This window comes from Oncorhynchus kisutch, unplaced genomic scaffold, assembly GCF_002021735.2.
Source record: "Oncorhynchus kisutch isolate 150728-3 unplaced genomic scaffold, Okis_V2 Okis05a-Okis16b_hom, whole genome shotgun sequence".
NCBI classification, from domain to species: Eukaryota; Metazoa; Chordata; class Actinopteri; order Salmoniformes; family Salmonidae; genus Oncorhynchus; species Oncorhynchus kisutch.
The window spans coordinates 7,139,498-7,160,720 of NW_022261982.1; the positions used below are offsets into that span (position 1 = coordinate 7,139,498).

Below are 21,223 nucleotides of genomic sequence, written 5' to 3' on the forward strand. Positions count from 1 at the left end.
GTGCTGATGACGTCGCTCACTGTGTGCGCTTTTGGTAGCCGGATTGCACCCAGACTGAGGAGAAATCCACACACAATTGTCGTGACTTTACTTTCATTAATCTGATGACTGTTATGCATCTAAATCAACTAACTCTGTTTGTTACCCGATTAAATTAATCATGTAACAATTAACTCATTAGGAATTTTTGGGGCACCATGAGAGCATCTCCCGAATTAAACTCTAAAAAGGTATTTACCTATCACATCCATAAAACAGTCAACGTATGAATCATAATCTCGTCTCATATCATCATTCTGAACCGTCGTAACCTTCTGCATCTGCAAAAACCCCAGCCTTACATATGATTCAGTAGTACACAAATTGATTTAAATATTTATTTACTAGCTAACTAAATGATAACACAGGATAAACATACACACTTAATAGATGAGAAAAAGGTCCCTAGCGGACTAACACAATAGTGTTTTTGTTTTTTTACAAAAGTAGAGAGAGAAAAAAACTACACTAATCATCGATACATTTTAGAAACTATTCTCACAGTAATCATATACTTTGCAGACGAGAATAAATCATGAATGTATTTACGTGTGAATGCCTTCGTTCGCTGGTTATCTGTCGGAACCACGGCACGTTTGTAAGGTTCTGATTGTCCAAAAGGGTTTCCTCTAAAATGAGTTCCGGCACCTATTTCAGTCCAAGTCAAGCAATGAGATTAAAATCACCTATTTCAGTCCAAGTCAAGCAATGAGATTAAAATCACCTATTTCAGTCCAAGTCAATGAGATTAAAATCACCTATTTCAGTCCAAGTCAATGACATTAAAATCACCTATTTCAGTCCAAGTAAAGCAATGAAATTAAAATCACTCCATCACCTAATTTTAATCTTAGCTGGTCTGAGAGAACTGATGAGTCTTCTCTCCTTTATGTATACGTTGGTGTGTTTTTAAGTTGCTCTGTTGAGAGAAACTCTTCCCACAGACAGAGCAGTAGTAAGGCTTCTCTCCTGTGTGTATACGTTGATGTGTGTTTAAATGGTTCTGTTGAGAGAACCTCTTCCCACAGTCAGAGCAGATGTAAGGCTTTTCTCCAGTGTGTGTTCTCAGATGAATTTTTAGATCAAATGATGTTGTGAAGCATTTTCCACAGTCACAGCAGGAGTAAGGCTTCTCTCCTGTGTGTAGACGTTGGTGTTTCTTGAAGCTGCTCTGTTGAGAGAAACGCTTCCCACAGTCAGAGCAGACATAAGGCTTTTCTCCAGTGTGTGTTCTCTGGTGAACTTTTAGATCAGACGATGTTGTGAAGCATTTTCCACAGCCAGAGCAGGAGTAAGGCTTCTCTCCTGTGTGTAGACGTTGGTGTTTCTTGAAGCTGCTCTGTTGATAGAAACTCTTCCCACAGTCAGAGCAGATGTAAGGCTTTTCTCCAGTGTGTGTTCTCTGATGAACTTTTAGATCATATGATGTTGTGAAGCATTTTCTACAGTCAGAGCAGGAGTAAGGCTTCTTTTCTTTATGTCTACGTTCATGTGATTTTAAATGGTTCCGTTGAGCGAAACTCTTCCCACAGTTGGAGCAGTAGTAAGGCTTCTTTCCTGTATGTATACGTTCATGAGATTTTAAGGTACCCAATCGGGAGAAACTCTTCTCACAGTCAGAACAGGAGTACGGTTTCTCTCCTGTGTGTATACGTTGGTGTGCTTTAAAGCTACCCTGGTGGGAGAAACTCTTCCTACAGTCAGAGCAGTAGTAAGGCTTAATTCCTGTATGTATACGTTTATGCAATTTTAGGGTACCCAATCGGGAGAAGTTCTTTCCACAGTCAGAGCAGGAGTATGGCTTCTCTCCTGTATGTATACGTTGGTGTGCTTTTAAGCTACCCTGGTGGGAGAAACTCTTCCCACAGTCAGAGCAGATGTAAGGCTTCTCTCCAGTGTGTGTTCTCTGATGAACTGTTAGCTCAGATGATGTTGTGAAGCATTTTCCACAGTCACAGCAGGAGTAAGGCTTCTCTCCTGTGTGTAAACGTTGGTGTTTTTTTAGGTTGGTCTGTTGAGAGAAACTCTTCCCACAGTACGAGCAGGAGTACGGTTTCTCTTCTGTGTGCACTCTCTGATGAATTGTCAGAGCCTTTGATGTTGTGAATCTCTCCCCAGACTCAGTACAGGAATACAGATTTTCTCCTGTGTGTATTTTTAGGTGTATTTTTAGCTTTGATAAACCTGGGAAAATCTCCTCACAATGTGTGCAGTGGTGAGACCTCTTAGCTCTGTGATCTTCCTGCTGCTGTTGCTCTCTGGATGTAGAGAATGTCTCAACATGGTCTCCTGTGTGAACAACATCAGAAGAACCAGTCAGTTGGTGTGATATACAGTACCAGTCAGAAGTTTGGACACCTACTCCTTCAACGGGTTTTCTTTAACTATTTACTACTTTGTAATACCAAAAGTGTGCAAAGTTGTCATCAAGGCAAAGGTTGGCTACTTTGAATACAAAATATATTTTGATTTGTTTAACACTATTTTGGTTACTACATGATTCCATATGTGTTATTTCATAGTGTTGATGTCTTCACTATTATTCTACAATGTAGATAAAGAAAAACACTTGAATGAGTAGGTGTTGTCAGGAGTTTACCTAGGGGGTCATGATTTGGGGCTGTACAAATATAGAATATATTTGTATTAGAATAATTGATTATGCTTATGTTATATTAATAGAAGGGGAGGGGTTAAAAGACCCCTCCCTCCTTACATTTATACGGTATTATATTACGGATTAACAATATAAATTCATTGTAGAGGTTTAGTATTGTTCTACAGTTATATTTTAGTTATCTGTCTCTCTTTCTGCCTCATTATAAAGAGGCCCCTCTTAGAAATGTGTGACTTAGACAGGACTCTGCAGGGGAGTGAAGGAGAGTGAAGGGGAGTGAAGGAGATAAGACTAGGCAAACATTCCACAATAAATCCACTTTGGGGCGAGGGGACATTTACTGCTAAGTGTTTAGCTAACAGTTAAAAGGACCTGTTTATACAACTCTGTAGGCATGGTTTTGGTCCCAGGAGTAGAGGATGATGATGTCAGCAGTGACATCATCAGGGAGCGACTCAGGGTGTAATAAAACAACAGGAGGCCTTTTGTTAGACGCAGAACTTACTCTGAAACACGCGTGCTATGTTCCTTCTTTCTGCAAATTGCATTAATAAAGGTTTTTGAATGATTTAATTAAAGATAATTGTCATAATGCTAATTTCACCAACGAACCAATGATTGACGAGGAAGGAAGGAAGGAACCCTAACGCTGTGTCCAAACGTTCGACTGGCACTGTACTTATTTTATGGAGCTATTTACATTGCCTGCTCTCTGGGGTTTTAGGTTTCTGTAAAGAACGGTGTGACAACTGCTGAAGTACAAAGGGTTATATAAAATACATGTGACATGTATAAGTGCTTTACAGAAACCCAGCCTCAATCCCCAAAGAGCAAAGCAATGCAGATGTAGAAGCACAATGGCCACGAAAAACTCCCCAGCAAGCAGGAACCTTGGAAGAAACCTAGAAAGGAACCAGGCTCTGAGCCATGGCCAGTCCTCTTCTGTCTGTACCAGGTGACATATGTATTCATATCAGTAGGCTGTACAATACAGGGGAGTAAAACTATTCTAAAAGTGGGTAACAGTCTGGGTTTGGGGCAATTCCTTTTAAATAACAGTCCATTCAGAAAGTAACCCTAATTCCAATTCCACATTTTGTTAATTTAAAAGGCATTGAAGAGAATTGGAATGTCAGTGTATTTCCCAAAATATCTAGAATTGGCCCGAACCCTGGTAACAGTCGAAGGCAAAAGGAGTGAAAATAATTATCCATATTCATTGTCCACTCACTATCACAAGGGTTAGTAACGACACAGACTCATTTCATAGGACTTTAAAACACTGGCAGTTTGTCTACTTCACTTCTTTAGTCTACACTCTGATCACTCCAGATAACCCAGTTGTTCAGGGATGTGATGTCAGAATTACAGAATTCAACCTATCAATAGACTGGTTCATAACTTATGGAGGTCTAATTTCTGAAGATAACTTATGGATAGAACCTGCTCTTACCATGACTAACAGTTGTCCTAATCTTCTCCTCCTCTTCTTCTTCATCTTTAATGTTGACATTCAGCTCCAGTGTTTGACTGCAGTCTTCCAGCTTCACTGATGCCATCTCTGGATCCTGCAGAGCAAACTGGGCTCCACTGTCACAATCAGGACCCAGTGACTGTAGGTTTGGACTCAGTGTGGAAGGAGAGTGGCAGGCTGGGTTTGTCCTCACTGTTGATATTACCGGCCTCAGACTTAATTCAAGTCGTCCTGTAGATATAATGAGAAACAGAAAACAATCTTGACAGTTCAGGCGCTTTCTTAATTCTCAAAATATATTATATTTGTTGTTGTTCAATCATCTCATTTCAACAGATCAGGTAGATAAACATTGACAACAAAACATGAATTCAAAACATTAGACAGAAAGTTCACCCTTTAAATGACACAAATAAGAGATGATCTAAATGTACAGAATGGTTCCCTGGAGGAAAATGAGGGTTGTGCTTTTTCATTGTCAGTCAAGGGGAGGGTTGAGTATTGTTTTATTAGGATAGGATGTGTCGGCCTATCCTAACCAATGGCTGTGCTGTGTCGGCCTATCCTAACCAATGGCTGTGCTGTGTCGGCCTATCCTAACCAATGGCTGTGATGTGTCGGCCTATCCTAACCAATGGCTGTGCTGTGTCGGCCTATCCTAACCAATGGCTGTGCTGTGTCGGCCTATCCTAACCAATGGCTGTGATGTGTCATCCTAACCAATGGCTGTGTTGTGTCGGCCTATCCTAACCAATGGCTGTGATGTGTCGGCCTATCCTAACCAATGGCTGTGTTGTGTCGGCCTATCCTAACCAATGGCTGTGCTGTGTCGGCCTAGCCTATCCTAACCTATTCCTCAACCCACCCGGCACTCTTTAAATAGCCTATGTCAGTAAATGTCAGTGAAGGGCTGTTGAGTTAAAACCCAGACTCCACTTGAGGGGTTATGCCATAGGCCTCTTTTAGTGAAGATGATGTCAAAAAGCACAGGCCTCCCACTTGTTAGAATAACATGAAGAAATAAAAACTGATCTGATGATTTAAAGAGATCTATAACAGTGTTTTTGGTCAGCGCTGCTTTACGCCAGAAACAAGCTGTAAAATAACCAGGGTAGAAGTGACTCAGATGCAAATCACGGTTTCATTACTTTGACATTCAGAGGCTGAGATATAACCTTCTATATCCTACGAGACAAAACAAAAATAAATAATTAATCTAATTCTGTCACTATCAATTTATTAAGCTATTTACTGGTCTGTACAATAGAAGATGTTAAAACCCAGACAGCTTTTAGGGAAATATTTGTTGGGTTAAAGACACAGAATGAGAGTAGCCTGCAGTTAGAGATTTACATTTCTCTGCTAAAAGACTGGATGGTCAATCCGATATCTTACTGCAGATGCATCCTCTGCAGACATCCGGGCTTTTATACTTCTAGCGCTTAACGGAGCAAAGCTGTTGTCAAGGAAGCGAGTTTGTGTTTATACTGGACCTCCCGCCCACCAATCATGTCAATGCGGTGCTATACGGAGCCCTTCACATTGTTACAAAACTTGAAGAGGCACACGGCGATGCGTTAGGAGCTTGATTTGACCTCTGCCTCCGTGGGTTCAGAAATTGTTTCACACCCTCCCTCAGAAGCTTCCGGACACATTTTGGGATCAAACATGAATTGTCTTTTACTCTGTCTGGAGTGGAAAGGTAGCTTGTCTTTTACTCTGTCTGGCATGGAAAGGTAGCTTGCCTTTTACTCTGTCTGGAGTGGAAAGGTAGCTTGTCTTTTACTCTGTCTGGAGTGGAAAGGTAGTTTGTCTTTTACTCTGTCTGGCATGGAAAGGTAGCTTGTCTTTTACTCTGTCTGGAGTGGAAAGGTAGCTTGTCTTTTACTCTGTCTGGCGTGGAAAGGTAGCTTGTCTTTTACTCTGTATGGAGTGGAAAGGTAGCTTGTCTTTTACTCTGTCTGGAGTGGAAAGGTAGCTTGTCTTTTACTCTGTCTGGCGAGGAAAGGTAGCTTGTCTTTTACTCCGTCTGGAGTGGAAAGGTAGCTTGTCTTTTACTCTGTCTGGAGTGGAAAGGTAGCTTGTCTTTTACTCCGTCTGGAGTGGAAAGGTAGCTTGTCTTTTACTCTGTCTGGAGTGGAAAGGTAGCTTGTCTTTTACTCTGTCTGGCGTGGAAAGGTAGTTTGTCTTTTACTCTGTCTGGAGTGGAAAGGTAGCTTGTCTTTTACTCTGTCTGGTGTGGAAAGGTAGCTTGTCTTTTACTCTGTCTGGAGTGGAAAGGTAGCTTGTCTTTTACTCCGTCTGGCGTGGAAAGGTAGCTTGTCTTTTACTCTGTCTGGCGTGGAAAGGTAGCTTGTCTTTTACTCTGTCTGGTGTGGAAAGGTAGCTTGTCTTTTACTCCGTCTGGTGTGGAAAGGTAGCTTGTCTTTTACTCTGTCTGGTGTGGAAAGGTAGCTTGTCTTTTACTCCGTCTGGTGTGGAAAGGTAGCTTGTCTTTTACTCTGTCTGGTGTGGAAAGGTAGCTTGTCTTTTACTCCGTCTGGAGTGGAAAGGTAGCTTGTCTTTTACTCCGTCTGGTGTGGAAAGGTGATCAGATGGTCTCACATTTGATTATTTGTAAACAGGGACAGATTTGGCATCGGAGAAATATGATAAGATGAACACACAGGCCTCTCTCTCTCTCTCTCTCTCTCTCTGTCCATTCTTAACCTGTGTGGTAATAAAAAAGATTCTGCTAATAAGTCAAATAATGTAGACTTGCTTGAAACGTTTATAAAAGGCAATGTTTTTCTCAGACCTGCAAATACAATGATAGATTAATGGAATGATTTCACCATAAAATAGATCTATCCACCCTTACTCTTGTTCACGATGGTCTGCGAACCCACGACCTTCTGGCCCGCAGCCCTGAACGCGATCAGAATTCCTGCGTTGCCTAGCAACGCGTACAGGACGAAGAACAGTTAATATAGTATATATCTAAAGGCTCTGGTCTGTCCAAGAAGTGTTGGTAAACGGTACACATGTTCTCTACTATCCACCTTGTTTTAATCATTATTTTGGCTATGGGGGATATTTTTATATATTTTTATTCAGCGTTCAGGGAGGGTTTATGTCAAATATATTTTGCTCACCAGACGGACATCCATTTTCCTTTCAGATATCCGTATTAAAAAATAATGTTCACTACCTAAGTGCAGTTAATCTATAGTAGTCTTCCTAAATTCACAAATTACTAAGTAAACAAGTAATGCAAGGTTGCAGTTTGAGGCAGAACTATCATATTTTCCACTTTCACTCACAAAAAAAACGATTGTATTTCCCATTCACACCATAGTAACAATTATAGATAAATATAGAAACAACTGAATGTGTCTGAATATTGTTACAGTGACATGTAGAAATCAGATGAACATGACATTCTGCTTCTAAACAGTAAAACAACCCTGAAACTGTCTCTCTGGTGCAGCCGCACAGCCTGCAAGTCTATTGACTCAGACCGAGCGGCGCCGCCATTTTACCAGCTCATAAACATATGGAAATAATCAGAATAATAAACATGTCAAACGAACTCAGAAATCTCAAATCGATTGTAATTTCATAAAGAATCATCGACGAAATAATGTACATTCATTCACTCTGACAAACCCAAAGTCTAAACTGAGCTAGCTAAATGTGACTTCTAAAATTATATTTAATCACGTTCTTCACTCACTCGGTTCAGCACAAAACTAAAACCTTTAACAAACGCGATAATACCTTAACGGATTTGCTACCTAACATGTTACGACATGTTCTTTCGATATTAGTAAGTTTAAACGTGCTATTGCATACCTTTAGTAATACTTCTGAAACGGACACAACCGATATCGCCTTCAGAGAACAATTGTGGCTGAAGCCTGCCCGGAACTTCCTGTTCCCCGACTATCAAAACGCAACAGGACTTCTTCTTCTTCGGTGGGTTTAATGGTGGTTGGCATTCAATATGTTGCATTAGTTTATTTAGTAAATATTTTCTTAACTCAGGTGTTGCAAGATGGCCAATAAGGGTATTATCTTTGAAAAACAAGGGTCCTGAAAAACGGACGTTTCTTTTTTTTGTTGGTCAAGATATAACTGAGGGAGTCAAACAAACACTTTTTGGTTGTAATCAAGCTCTGACTTCACTACTTGTTTTGACCAGTGCCCAGTGACCAGTTGCTGCTCGTAGACGTTTCCACTTCACAAGAACAGCACTTACAGTTGACTGGGGCAGCTCTAGCACGGCAGAAATTTGACAAACTGACTTGTTGGAAAGGTGGCATCCTTAGACAGTGCCACTTTGAAAGTCACTGAGCTCTTCAGTAAGGCCATTCTACCGCCAATGTTTGTCTATGGAGATTGCATGGCGGTGTGCTCGATTCTATACACCTGTCAGCAACGGCTGTGGCTGAAATAGCTGAAACCACTAATTTGAAGGGGTGTCCACATACTTTAGTATATATAGTGCAGTTAGCACCTTCTTAAGTATGTCAGCGCTGGACATGATCATTTCTTGCCACTTGTCCAATAGTTAAAAATACTAATCTGAAACTGAAAAATTCTGTAGTAGTAAAAAAAAGAAGAACTATTGACAGATGCAATTTGATCATTCTTGTAATTTTAATAAGTGTAACAACCCCTGATGCTCCAACCACATGGAAACTATGGAAACTAACCATGGAAACTAACCATGGAAACTAACCATGGAAACTATAACAAACTGAATCTGCAGACCATAAAGTGCATCACTGAGTTTATTGACATTTTCCTTTGTGGGGCAGAACTGATGAATAACCGTATAATACGAATAGAATAACAACCTATGACAGACTAATTAAATCTGCTAGACGTGTGTTAACCTCACAATAGCAACATACATAGATAAAGAGATCGTCTCTACAACGCAGTGATTAAAATGTCACAGAACACAATGAAGTTTAAGTCCACATGTCAGTGAATAACACATACCAATTTATATTTTATAACAGATAATTTACTTATGAATGATTAAAGCTAAATACAAAACAGTTCCGGCACCTATTTCAGTCCAAGTCAAGCAATGAGATGAAAATTAAGTGATGGAGTGACTTTAATCTTAGCTGGTCTGAGAGAACTGATGAGTCTTCTCTCCTTTATGTATACGTTGGTGTGTTTTTAAGTTGCTCTGTTGAGAGAAACTCTTCCCACAGACAGAGCAGTAGTAAGGCTTCTCTCCTTTATGCATACGTTCATGCGTTTTTAAGTTACTCTGTTGAGAGAAACTCTTCCCACAGACAGAGCAGTAGTAAGGCTTCTCTCCTGTGTGAATACGTTGATGTGTTTTTAAATGGTTCTGTTGAGAGAACCTCTTCCCACAGTCAGAGCAGATGTAAGGCTTTTCTCCAGTGTGTGTTCTCAGATGAACTTTTAGATCAAATGATGCTGTGAAGCTTTTTCCACAGTCACAGCAGGAGTAAGGCTTCTCTCCTGTGTGTATACATTGGTGTTTTTTTAAGCTACCCTGGTGGGAGAAACTCTTCCTACAGTCGGAGCAGTAGTAACGCTTCTTTCCTGTATGTATACGTTCATGTGATTTTAAAGTATCCAATCGAGAGAAACTCTTCCCACAGTCAGAGCAGTAGTAAGGCTTCTCTCCTGTGTGTATACGTTGGTGTGACTTTAAATGGTTCTGTTGAGAGAAACTCTTCCCACAGTCAGAGCAGGAGAACGGCTTCTCTCCTGCATGTATACGTTGGTGTGCTTTATAGTTACACAGGTGGGAAAAACTCTTCCTACAGTCAGAGCAGAAGTAAGGCTTCTCTCCTGTGTGTATACGTTGGTGTGACTTTAAATGGTTCTGTTGAGAGAAACTCTTCCCACAGTCAGAGCAGGAGAACGGCTTCTCTCCTGCATGTATACGTTGGTGTGCTTTATAGTTACACAGGTGGGAAAAACTCTTCCCACAGTCAGAGCAGATATAAGGCTTTTCTCCAGTGTGTGTTCTCTGATGAACTGTTAACTCAGACGATGTTGTGAAGCATTTTCCACAGTACGAGCAGGAGTAAGGTTTCTCTCCTGTGTGCACTCTCTGATGAAGTGTCAGAGCCCTTGATGTTGTGAATCTCTTCCTACAGTCAGTACAGGAATACAGATTCTCTCCTGTGTGTATTTTTAAGTGTACTTTTAGCTTTGATAGAATTGGAAAATTCTCCTCACAATGTGGGCAGTGGTGAGACCTCTTAGCTCTGTTATCTTCCTGCTGTTTCTCTCTGGATGTAGAGAATGTCTCAACATGGTCTCCTGTGTGAACAACATCAGAAGAACCAGTCAGTTGGTGTGATATACAATACCAGTCAAAAGTTTGGACACCTACTCCTTCCAGGGTTATCATTTATTTTTACAATTTTCTACATTGTAGAATAATACTGAAGACTTCAAAAATATATTTTTGATTTTTCAAAGTAGCCACCCTTTGCCTTGATGAAAGCTTTGCATTCTCTCAACCAGCTTCATGAGGAAGTCACCTGGAATGCATTTCAATTAACAGGTGTGCCTTGTTAAAAGTTACTTGGTGGAATTTCTTTCCTTCTTAAAGCGTTTGAGTCAATCAGTTGTGTTGTGACAAGGTAGGGGTGGGATACAGAAGAGCCTTATTTGGTAAAATACCATCCATATTATGACAAGAACAGCTGAAATAAAGCAAAGAGAAACAACAGTCCATCATTGCGGCAGCGTAGCCTAGTGGTTAGAGCATTGGACTAGTAACCGAAAGGTTGTAAGTTCAAATCCCCAAGCTGACAAGGTACAAAATCTGTCGTTCTGCCCCTGAACAGGCAGTTAACCCACTGTTCCCAGGCCGTCATTGAAAATAAGAATTTGTTCTTAACTGACTTGCCTAGTTAAATAAAGGTTAAATAAATAAAATTTAAAAATTAAAAATTACTTTAACACATGAAAGTCAGTCAATACTCAATCATTTCAAGAACTTTGAAAGTCTCTTCAAGTGCAGTCACAAAAATCATCAATTGCTATGATGAAACTGGCTCTCATGAGGACCGCCACAGGAAAGGAAGACCCAGAGTTACCTCTGCTGCAGAAGATAAGTTCATTAGAGTCAAGTGCACCTCCGATTGCAGCCCAAAGAAATGCTTCAAGTTCAAGTAACAGACATCTCAACATCAACTGTTCAGAGGAGACTGCGTGAATCAGGCCTTCATGGTCGAATTACTGCGAAGAAACCACTACTAAAGAACACCAATATGAAGAAGAGAATTGCTTGCTTGGGCGAAGAAACACAAGCAATGGACATTAGACCTGTGGAAACCTGTCCTTTGGTCTGTTCTTTTGGTTCCAATTGCCGTGTCTTTCTGAGACGTGGTGTGGGTGAACGGATGATCTCTGCTTGTGTGGTTCCCACTGTGAAGCATGGAGGTGGTGTGTGGGGGTGCTTTGCTGGTGACACAGTCAGTGATTTATTTAGAATTCAAAGCCACACTTAACCAGCATGGCTACCGGTGTGCCCTAGTAAGAAGACCACTTTGTGCAGCTCACAGCACTATCATCTCCAATGTACATAATATAAGTAATTCTACCTGATAAGCTTCTCAGTAAAGCATTAAAAACAATCAAGCAACCCATAAAAGTGCTAAAAATAGCCCATATTAATATATGTAACCTAAAAAAACAAGGTTCATGATATCAATAACTTGCTAGTTACAAATGACATTCATATTTTGACTATCTCTGAAACTCTACTTAGATAATACCTTTGATGATACAGTGGTAGTAATACATGGTTATAACATCTACAGAAAAGACAGAAATGCCAATGGGGGAGGTGTTGCTGTTTATATTCAGAACCACATTCCTGTAAAGATTAGAGACGATCTCATGTTAAATACTGTTGAAGTAATACGGCTACAGATTCATCTACCTCACCTAAAGCCCATTCTGGTGGGAAGCTGCTATAGACCACCAAGTGCTAACCGTCATTATCTGGATAACATGTGAAACATTGACTGGCTCTCATCAACCTGCCCACTCAAAAAAAAAAAGCCAACTAATGCTCATCAAATGTGGGAACTCCTTCAAGACTGCTGGAAAAGCATTCCAGGTGAAGCTGGTTGAGAGAATGCCAAGAGTGTGCAAAGTTGTCATCAAGGCAAAGGGTGGCTACTTTGAATAATATAAAATACATTTAGATTTGTTTAACTCTTTTTTTTGGTTACTAAATGATTCCATGTGTTATTTCATAGTTTGTCTTCATTGTTATTTATTATTGTTATTTTACAATGTAGAAAGTAGTAAAAAAAGAAAGAAAAAGCCTTGAATGAGTAGGATTAATGAGTAGGCTTAATGAGTAGGTTTAATGAGTAAGTTTAATGAGTAGGTTTAATGACTAGGCTTAATGAGTAGGTTTAATGAGTAGGTTTAATGAGTAGGCTTAATGAGTAGGTTTAATGAGTAGGTTTAATGAGTAGGTTTAATGAGTAGCTTTGATGAGTAGGCTTAATGAGTAAGTTTAATGAGTATGTTTAATGAGTAGGTTTAATGAGTAGGTTTAATGAGTAGGTTTAATGAGTAGGCTTAATGAGTAGGTTTAATGAGTAGGTTTGATGAGTAGGTTTAATGAGTAGGTTTAATGAGTAGGTTTAATGAGTAGGCTTAATGAGTAGGTTTGATGAGTAGGCTTAATGAGTAGGCTTAATGAGTAGTTTTAATGAGTAGGCTTAATGAGTAGGCTTAATGAGTAGGCTTAATGAGTAGGCTTAATGAGTAGGTTTAATGAGTAGGCTTAATGAGTAGGCTTAATGAGTAGGTTTAATGAGTAGGTTTGATGAGTAGGCTTAATGAGTAGGTTTAATGAGTAGGTTTAATGAGTAGGTTTGATGAGTAGGTTTAATGAGTAGGATTGATGAGTAGGTTTAATGAGTAGGCTTAATGAGTAGGCTTAATGAGTAGGTTTAATGAGTAGGTTTGATGAGTAGGTTTAATGAGTAGGCTTAATGAGTAGGTTTGATGAGTAGGATTGATGAGTAGGTTTAATGAGTAGGCTTAATGAGTAGGTTTAATGAGTAGGCTTAATGAGTAGGTTTAATGAGTAGGTTTAATGAGTAGGTTTAATGAGTAGGCTTAATGAGTAGGTTTAATGAGTAGGTTTAATGAGTAGCCTTAATGAGTAGGTTTAATGAGTAGGTTTAATGAGTAGGTTTAATGAGTAGGCTTAATGAGTAGGCTTAATGAGTAGATTTAATGAGTAGGCTTAATGAGTAGGCTTAATGAGTAGGCTTAATGAGTAGGTTTAATGAGTAGGCTTACTGAGTAGGCTTACTGAGTAGGCTTAATGAGTAGGCTTAATGAGTAGGCTTAATGAGTAGGCTTAATGAGTAGGCTTAATGAGTAGGTTTAATGAGTAGGCTTAATGAGTAGGTTTAATGAGTAGGCTTAATGAGTAGGTTAATGAGTAGGCTTAATGAGTAGGCTTAATGAGTAGGCTTAATGAGTAGGCTTAATGAGTAGGCTTAATGAGTAGGCTTAATGAGTAGGCTTAATGAGTAGGCTTAATGAGTAGGTTTAATGAGTAGGCTTAATGAGTAGGATTAATTAGTAGGTTTAATGAGTAGGCTTAATGAGTAGGTTTAATGAGTAGGTTTGCTAGAATGCAGGAACAGAGGAACATAGGAAGAAACCTAGAAAGAAACCGAGGGGTGGCCGGTCCTCTTCTGTCTGTACCGGGTGACATATGACTTCATATCAGTAGGCTGTACAATACAGGGGAGTAAAACTATTCTAAAAGGGGGTAACAGTCTGGGTTGGGGGCAATTCCTTTTCAATTCCAATCAATTCAGAAAGTAAACCTGATTCCAAATTCCACATGCTGCTAATTGAAAAGCAATGAAGAGAATTTGGAATTTCAGTCTATTTCCCTAAATATCTGGAATTGGCCCGAACCCTGGTAACAGTCGAAGGCAAAAGGAGTGAAAATAATTACCCATAATCCTCGTCCACTCACTATCACAAGGGTTAGTAACTACAGACTCATTTCATATCATCGTCCACTCACTATCACAAGGGTTAGTAACTACACAGACTCATTTCATAGAACTTTAAAACTCTGGCAGTTTATCTACTTTACTTCTTTAGTCTCCTCTCTCCAAGCGTTAGACCTCCATATGACCCAGTCTAACTTATGATTCAGTCTAACTTATGACCCAGTCTAACTTATGACCCAGTCTAACTTACGACCCAGTCTAACTTATGACCCAGTCTAACTTATGACCCAGTCTAACTTACGACCCAGTCTAACTTACAACCCAGTCTAACTTACGACCCAGTCTAACTTATGAGGAACCTGCTGTTACCATGACTAACAGATTTCCCAATCTTCTCCTCCTGTTCTTCATCTTTAATGTTGACATTCAGCTCCAGTGTTTGACTGCAGTCTTCTAGCTTCACTGATGCCATCTCTGGATCCTGCAGAGCAAACTGGGCCCCACTGTCACAATCAGGACCCAGTGACTGTAGGTTGCTACTCAGTGTGGAAGGAGAGTGGCAGGCTGGGTTCATCCTCACTGTTGATGTTACAAACCTCAGACTTAATTCAAGTCGTCCTGTAGATATAATGAGAAACAGAAAACAATCTTGACAGTTCTGGCGCTTTCTTAATTCTCAAAATATATTATATTTGTTGTTGTTCAATCATCTCATTTCAACAGATCAAGTAGATAAACATTGACAACAAAACATGAATTCAAAACATTAGACAGAAAGTTCACCCTTTAAATGACACAAATAAGAGATTATCTAAATGTACAGAATGGTTCCCTGGAGGAAAATGAGGGTTGTGCTTTTTCAATGTCAGTCAAGGGGAGGGTTGAGTATTGTTTTAATCTAGTCCATAAGAGGGTCAGGCCATTTGTATTTGGTGACATGTCAATATTTCTCAGTGTTTGACAATTACTTGCTTATTAGGCTTTATAAACTGGGTGGTTTGAGCCCTGAATGCTGATTGGCTACATATCAATGTGTGCCTGATGCCACCCCTCATCTCTGATTCTCTGCTGGACCACAATATCAAGAGTGACTATTTAGCCATTTAGTGTGATGTCAATCAAATGATCCATAGTCTATAGGCTAAAGCAGGGCTGTCCAGCCATGTTCCTAGAGAGCTTCCCTCCTGTAGGTTTTCACTCCAACCCTGTTCCTGGAGAGCTACCCTCCTGTAGGTTTTAACTCCAACCCTGTTCCTGGAGAGCTATCCTCCTGTAGGTTTTCACTCCAACCCTGTTCCTGGAGAGCTACCCTCCTGTAGGTTTTAACTCCAACCCCATTGGTTCAGTTTATAGAATTAGGTGTGCTAGATTAGGGTTAGAGCGAAAGCCTACAGGGCTGTAGCTCTCCAGGAACAGGGTTGGAGAGCCCTGGGCTATAGGATACGAAGTGCATGCTGGGAGAAGCACAGAGCAAAGTTATAATATGGTTCTAGGATAGTTGCTGGGATGGTGTAAATACAACTAGGCTGCATTACACACTGCAAAGGTTATTCCAACCCTGAGAAACGGCCTGCTCTGTGCTTGTTGAGCCAAAACATTTTTTTTTAATGCTGCCTAACCAATGGCTGTGCTGTGTAGGCCTATCCTAACCAATGTCTGTGCTGTGTCATTCTAACCAATGGCTGTGCTGTGTAGGCCTATCCTAACCAATGGCTGTGCTGTGTTGGCCTATACTAACCAATGGCTGTGATGTGTCATCCTAACCAATGGCTGTGCTGTGTCGGCCTATCCTAAGCAATGACTGTGCTGTGTCGGCCTATCCTAACCAATGGCTGTGCTGTGTCAGCCTATCCTAAGCAATGGCTGTGCTGTGTCGGCCTATCCTAAGCAATGGCTGTGCTGTGTCGGCCTATCCTAACCAATGGCTGTGCTGTGTTGGCCTATACTAACCAATGGCTGTGATGTGTCATCCTAACCAATGGCTGTGCTGTGTCGGCCTATCCTAAGCAATGACTGTGCTGTGTCGGCCTATCCTAAGCAATGGCTGTGCTGTGTCGGCCTATCCTAACCAATGGCTGTGCTGTGTCGGCCTATCCTAAGCAATGACTGTGCTGTGTCGGCCTATCCTAAGCAATGACTGTGCTGTGTCGGCCTATCCTAAGCAATGACTGTGCTGTGTCGGCCTATCCTAAGCAATGACTGTGCTGTGTCGGCCTATCCTAAGCAATGACTGTGCTGTGTCGGCCTATCCTAACCAATGGCTGTGCTGTGTCGGCCTATCCTAACCAATGGCTGTGCTGTGTCGGCCTATCCTAACCAATGACTGTGCTGTGTCGGCCTATCCTAACCAATGACTGTGCTGTGTCGGCCTATCCTAACCAATGGCTGTGCTGTGTCGGCCTATCCTAACCAATGGCTGTGCTGTGTCGGCCTATCCTAACCAATGGCTGTGCTGTGTCGGCCTATCCTAACCAATGACTGTGCTGTGTCGGCCTATCCTAACCAATGGCTGTGCTGTGTCGGCCTATCCTAACCAATGGCTGTGCTGTGTCGGCCTATCCTAACCAATGGCTGTGCTGTGTCAGCCTATCCTAACCAATGACTGTGATGTGTCGGCCTATCCTAACCAATGGCTGTGCTGTGTCAGCCTATCCTAACCAATGGCTGTGCTGTGTCGGCCTATCCTAACCAATGGCTGTGCTGTGAGGAAGAGAGTGAAAGGTTTCTTCAGATTTTTTTGTTGATTAGGCCAAGTCCCAAAAAATACACACAATCTTGCGCATGGACTACGCCAGAAACAAGCTGTAAAACAACCAGGAAGTGACGTTGTTTCTTTGACATTCAGAGGCTGAGCTTCAACCTTCTATAGCCCAGGAGACAAACAAAAAGAAATATACTAATCTAATTCTGTCACTATCAATTTATTAAGCTATTTACTTTCTGTACAATAGAAGATGTTTAAACTAGAGGTCGACCGATTCATCGGAATGGCCGATTAATTAGGGCCGATTTCAAGTTTTCATAACAATCGGAAATCGGTATTTTTGGTTTGGCCTAATTTTTTTTTTTTACAACTTTATTTAATCTTTATTTAACTAGGCAAGTCAGTTAAGAACACATTCTTATTTTCAATGACGGCATACCGGGGAACGGTGGGTTAACTGCCTCGTTCAGGGGCAGAACGACAGATTTTCACCTTGTCAGCTCGTGTAATGGCTTTCTTTAGGTGAAGTAGAGGCGGACCAAAATGCAGCGTGGTGGTTACTCATGTTCTTTAATTTATAAAGAAACTACACATGAGGTAACTAACAAAAACAACAAACGTGAGAAAACCTAAAACAGTCCCATCTGGTGCAAACACAAAGACAGGAACAATCACCCACAAACACACAGTGAAACCCAGGCTACCTAAATATGGTTCCCAATCAGAGACAATGACTAACACCTGTTCTCTTGAGAACCATATCAGGCCAGACATAGAAATAGACAAACAAGACATCCAACATAGAATGCCACTCAGATCACACCCTGACCAACCAAAACATAGAAACATACAAAGCAAACTATGGTCAGGGTGTGACAGCTCGGGGGATTCAATCTTGCAACCTTACAGTTAACTAGTCCAATGCTCTAACCACCTGCCTCTCATTGCACTCCACGAGGAGACTGCCTGTTACGCGAAATGCAGTAAGCCATGGTAAATTGCTAGCTAGCATTACACTTCTCTTATAAAAAAACAATCATAATCAATCAACTACACATGGTTGATGATATTACTAGCTTATCTAGCTTGTCCTGCGTTGCATATAATCGCTGCGGTGCGTATCGTTGCTCCAATGTGTACCTAACCATAAACATCAATGCCTTTCTTAAAATCAATACACAGAAGTATATATTTTTAAACCTGCATATTTAGCTAAAAGAAATCCAGGTTAGCAGGTAATATTAACCAGGTGAAATTGTGTCACTTCTCTTGCGTTCATTGCACGCAGAGTCAGGGTATATGCAACAGTTTGGGCCGCCTAATTTGCCAGAATTTTACGTAATTATGACATAACATTGAAGGTTGTGCAATGTAACATGAATATTTAGACTGATGGATGCCACCCTTTAGATAAAATACGGAACGGTTCCGTATTTCACTGAAAGAATAAACATCTTGTTTTCGAGATGATAGTTTCCGGATTCGACCATATTGATGACCTAAGGCTCGTATTTCTGTGTGTTATTATGTTATAACTAAGTCTATGATTTGATAGAGCAGTCTGACTGAGCAGGGATAGGCAGCAGCAGGCTCGTAAGCATTCATTCAAACAGCACTTTTGTGCATTTTGCCAGCAGCTCTTCGTTGTGCGTCAAGCATTGAGGTGTTTATGACTTCAAGCCTATCAACTCCCGAGATTAGGCTGGTGTAACCGATGTGAAATGGCTAGCTAGTTAGCGGGGTGCGCACTAATAGCGTTTCAAACATCACTCGCTCTGAGACTTGGAGTGGTTGTTCCCCTTGCACTGCATGGGTAACGCTGCTTCGAGGGTGGCTGTTGTAGTTGTGTTCCTGGATCGAGCCCAGGGAGGTGCGAGGAGAGGGATGGAAGCTATACTGTTACACTGGCAATACTAAAGTGCCTATAAGAACATCCAATAGTCAAAGGTTAATGAAATACAAATGGTATAGAGAGAAATAGTCCTATAATTCCGATAATAACTACAACCTAAAACTTCTTACCTGGGAATATTGAAGACTCAATGTTAAAAGGAACCACCAGCTTTCATATGTTCTCATGTTCTGAGCAAGGAACTTAAATGTTAGCTTTCTTACATGGCACATATTGCACTTTTACTTTCTTCCCCAACACTTTGTTTTTGCATTATTTAAACCTAATTGAACATGTTTCATTATTTAAAATAAGTGTTAATTCAGTATTGTTGTAATTGTCATTTTTACAAATAATATATTATTTTTTTTATAAAAAATTGGCCGATTAATCGGTATTGGCTTTTTTGGTCCTCCAATAATCAGTAAGAGACAGCTTTTAGGGAAATGCTTGTTGGGTTAAAGACACAGAATGAGAGTAGCCTGCAGTTAGAGATTTACATTTCTCTGCTAAAAAACTGGATGGTCAATCCGATATCTTACTGCAGATGCATCCTCTGCAGACATCCGGGCTTTTATACTTCTAGCGCTTAACGGAGCAGAGCTGTTGTCAAGGAAGCAAGTTTGTGTTTATACTGGACCTCCCGCCCACCAATCATGTCAGATGGTCTCTGATTTAGTTATTTGCAAACCGGGACAATTTCGTGGTAAACAAGAAATACTGATTTGGCATTGGAGAAATATGGAGATGAACACACAGGCCTTTCTCCATTCTTAGCCTGTGTGGTATTAAAAAACATTTGGCTAATACGTAAAATGACGTAGACTTGTATGGAATTTTTATAAAATGCTTTTTTCCCCCCTCAGATCTGCAAATACGATGATAGATTCATGGAATGATTTCACCATAAAATAGATCTATCCACCCTTACTCTTGTTCACGATGGTCTGCGAACCCACGACCTTCTGGCCCGCAGCCCTGAACGCGATCAGAATTCCTGCGTTGCCTAGCAACGCTTACAGGACGAAGAACAGTTAATATAGTATATATCTAAAGGCTCTGGTCTGTCCAAGAAGTGTTGGTAAACGGTACACATGTTCTCTACTATCCACCTTGTTTTAATCATTATTTTGGGGTATAAAGAGAGCGTCTTTTTTTTTTTTTTTTTCAAGCGTTCATGGAGGGTTTATGTCTAATATATTTTGCTGATAGGACGGCCTTCCATTTTCCTTTCCGATATTTTCTCCATGTAACCCTTATTAAACATGTTCACTCTACGTGCAGATAAGCTATAGCAGACTTCCTAAAAATCCACGTTAATGCATAAATGACTTAATAAACAATTAATACAAGGTCGCAGTTTGAGACATAACTATGTACTATTTTCCACTATTTCACTCACAACAGATTGTATTTCCCCATTCACACCATAGTAACAACTATCGATTAATATAGAAACAACTGAATGTGTCTGAATATTGTTACAGTGACATGTAGAAATCAGATGAACATGACATTCTGCTTCTAAACAGTAAAACAACCCTGAAACTGTCTCTCTGGTGCAGCCGCACAGCCTGCAAGTCTATTGACTCAGACCGAGCGGCGCCGCCATTTTACCAGCTCATAAACATATGGAAATAATCAGAATAATAAACATGTCAAACGAACTCAGAAATCTCAAATCAATTGATTCTTTATGAAATTACATTGACGAAATAATGTACATCCATTCACTCTGACAAACCCAAAGTCTAAACTTAGCTAGCTAAATGTGACTTCTAAAAATATTTAATCACGTTCTTCACTCACTCGGTTCCGCACAAAACTAAAACGTCATAACACCTTTAACAAACGTGAAAATACATTGACGGATTTGTTACCTAACATATTATGACATGTTCTTTCGATATTAGAAAGTTTAAACGTGCTATTGCATACCTTTAGTAATACTTCTGAAACGGACACACACGCTACTGTCTTCAGAGCTCAGTTCCGCAGACTTCATTGTGTCTGGACCTTGCCCGGAACTTCCTGTTTCCCGACTATTAATATATATATATACAGTTGAAGTCGGAAGTTTACATACACCTTAGCCAAATACATTTGAACTCAGTTTTTCACAATTCCTGACATTTAATCCTGGTAAAAATTCCCTGTCTTAGGTCAGTTAGGATCACCACTTTATTTTTAAGAATGTGAAATGTCAGAATAATAGTAGAGAGAATGATTTATTTCAGCTTTTATTTCTTTCATCATATTCCCAGTGGGTCAGAAGTTTACATGCAGCCAATTAGTATTTGGTAGCATTGCCTTTAAATTGATTAACTTGGGTAAAACGTTTCAGGTGGCCTTCCACAAGCTTCCCACAATAAGTTGGGTGAATTTTGGCCCATTCCTCCTGACAGAGCTGGTGTATCTGAGACAGGTTTGTAGGCCTCCTTGCTTGCACACACTTTTTCAGTTCTGCCCACAAATGTTCTATAGGATTGAGGTCAATACCTTGACT

At 40.4% G+C, this 21,223-nt stretch overlaps 1 protein-coding gene across 4 annotated transcripts; it reads right to left on the reverse strand.

The window, feature by feature from the left end:
* Positions 1-363: 363 nt before the first annotated feature.
* Positions 364-20,743, reverse strand: LOC116359802 (zinc finger protein 883-like). Of its 4 annotated transcripts, none has more exons than XM_031813544.1 (3): positions 20,656-20,742; positions 9,246-10,430; positions 364-888 (listed from the first exon to the last, which is right to left on the reverse strand). In XM_031813544.1, exons 1-2 carry the CDS (start codon positions 20,720-20,722, stop codon positions 9,247-9,249), a joined length of 1,251 nt encoding a protein of 416 aa, XP_031669404.1. In that variant the 5' UTR covers positions 20,723-20,742; the 3' UTR covers positions 364-888; position 9,246. The 4 variants fall into 4 exon arrangements, with proteins under 4 accessions (XP_031669404.1, XP_031669405.1, XP_031669402.1 ...); XM_031813545.1 differs by lacking the exons at positions 9,246-10,430; positions 20,656-20,742 and adding exons at positions 4,110-4,361; positions 14,492-14,561 and having other exon boundaries at positions 364-2,328; XM_031813542.1 differs by lacking the exons at positions 9,246-10,430; positions 20,656-20,742 and adding exons at positions 4,110-4,361; positions 7,965-8,139 and having other exon boundaries at positions 364-2,328.
* Positions 20,744-21,223: the final 480 nt, after the last annotated feature.

Excerpts from the sequence above, each read along its gene's own strand:
- LOC116359802 (XM_031813542.1), bottom strand. The coding sequence starts at position 8,124 with ATGCAACATATTGAATGCCAACCACCATTAAACCCACCGAAGAAGAAG. Across the intron at positions 4,362-7,964 it reads TTTCAGAAGTATTACTAAAG|GACGACTTGAATTAAGTCTG; the intron begins GTATGCAATAGC and ends TTATATCTACAG. Across the intron at positions 2,329-4,109 it reads TAGGACAACTGTTAGTCATG|GAGACCATGTTGAGACATTC; the intron begins GTAAGAGCAGGT and ends TTGTTCACACAG.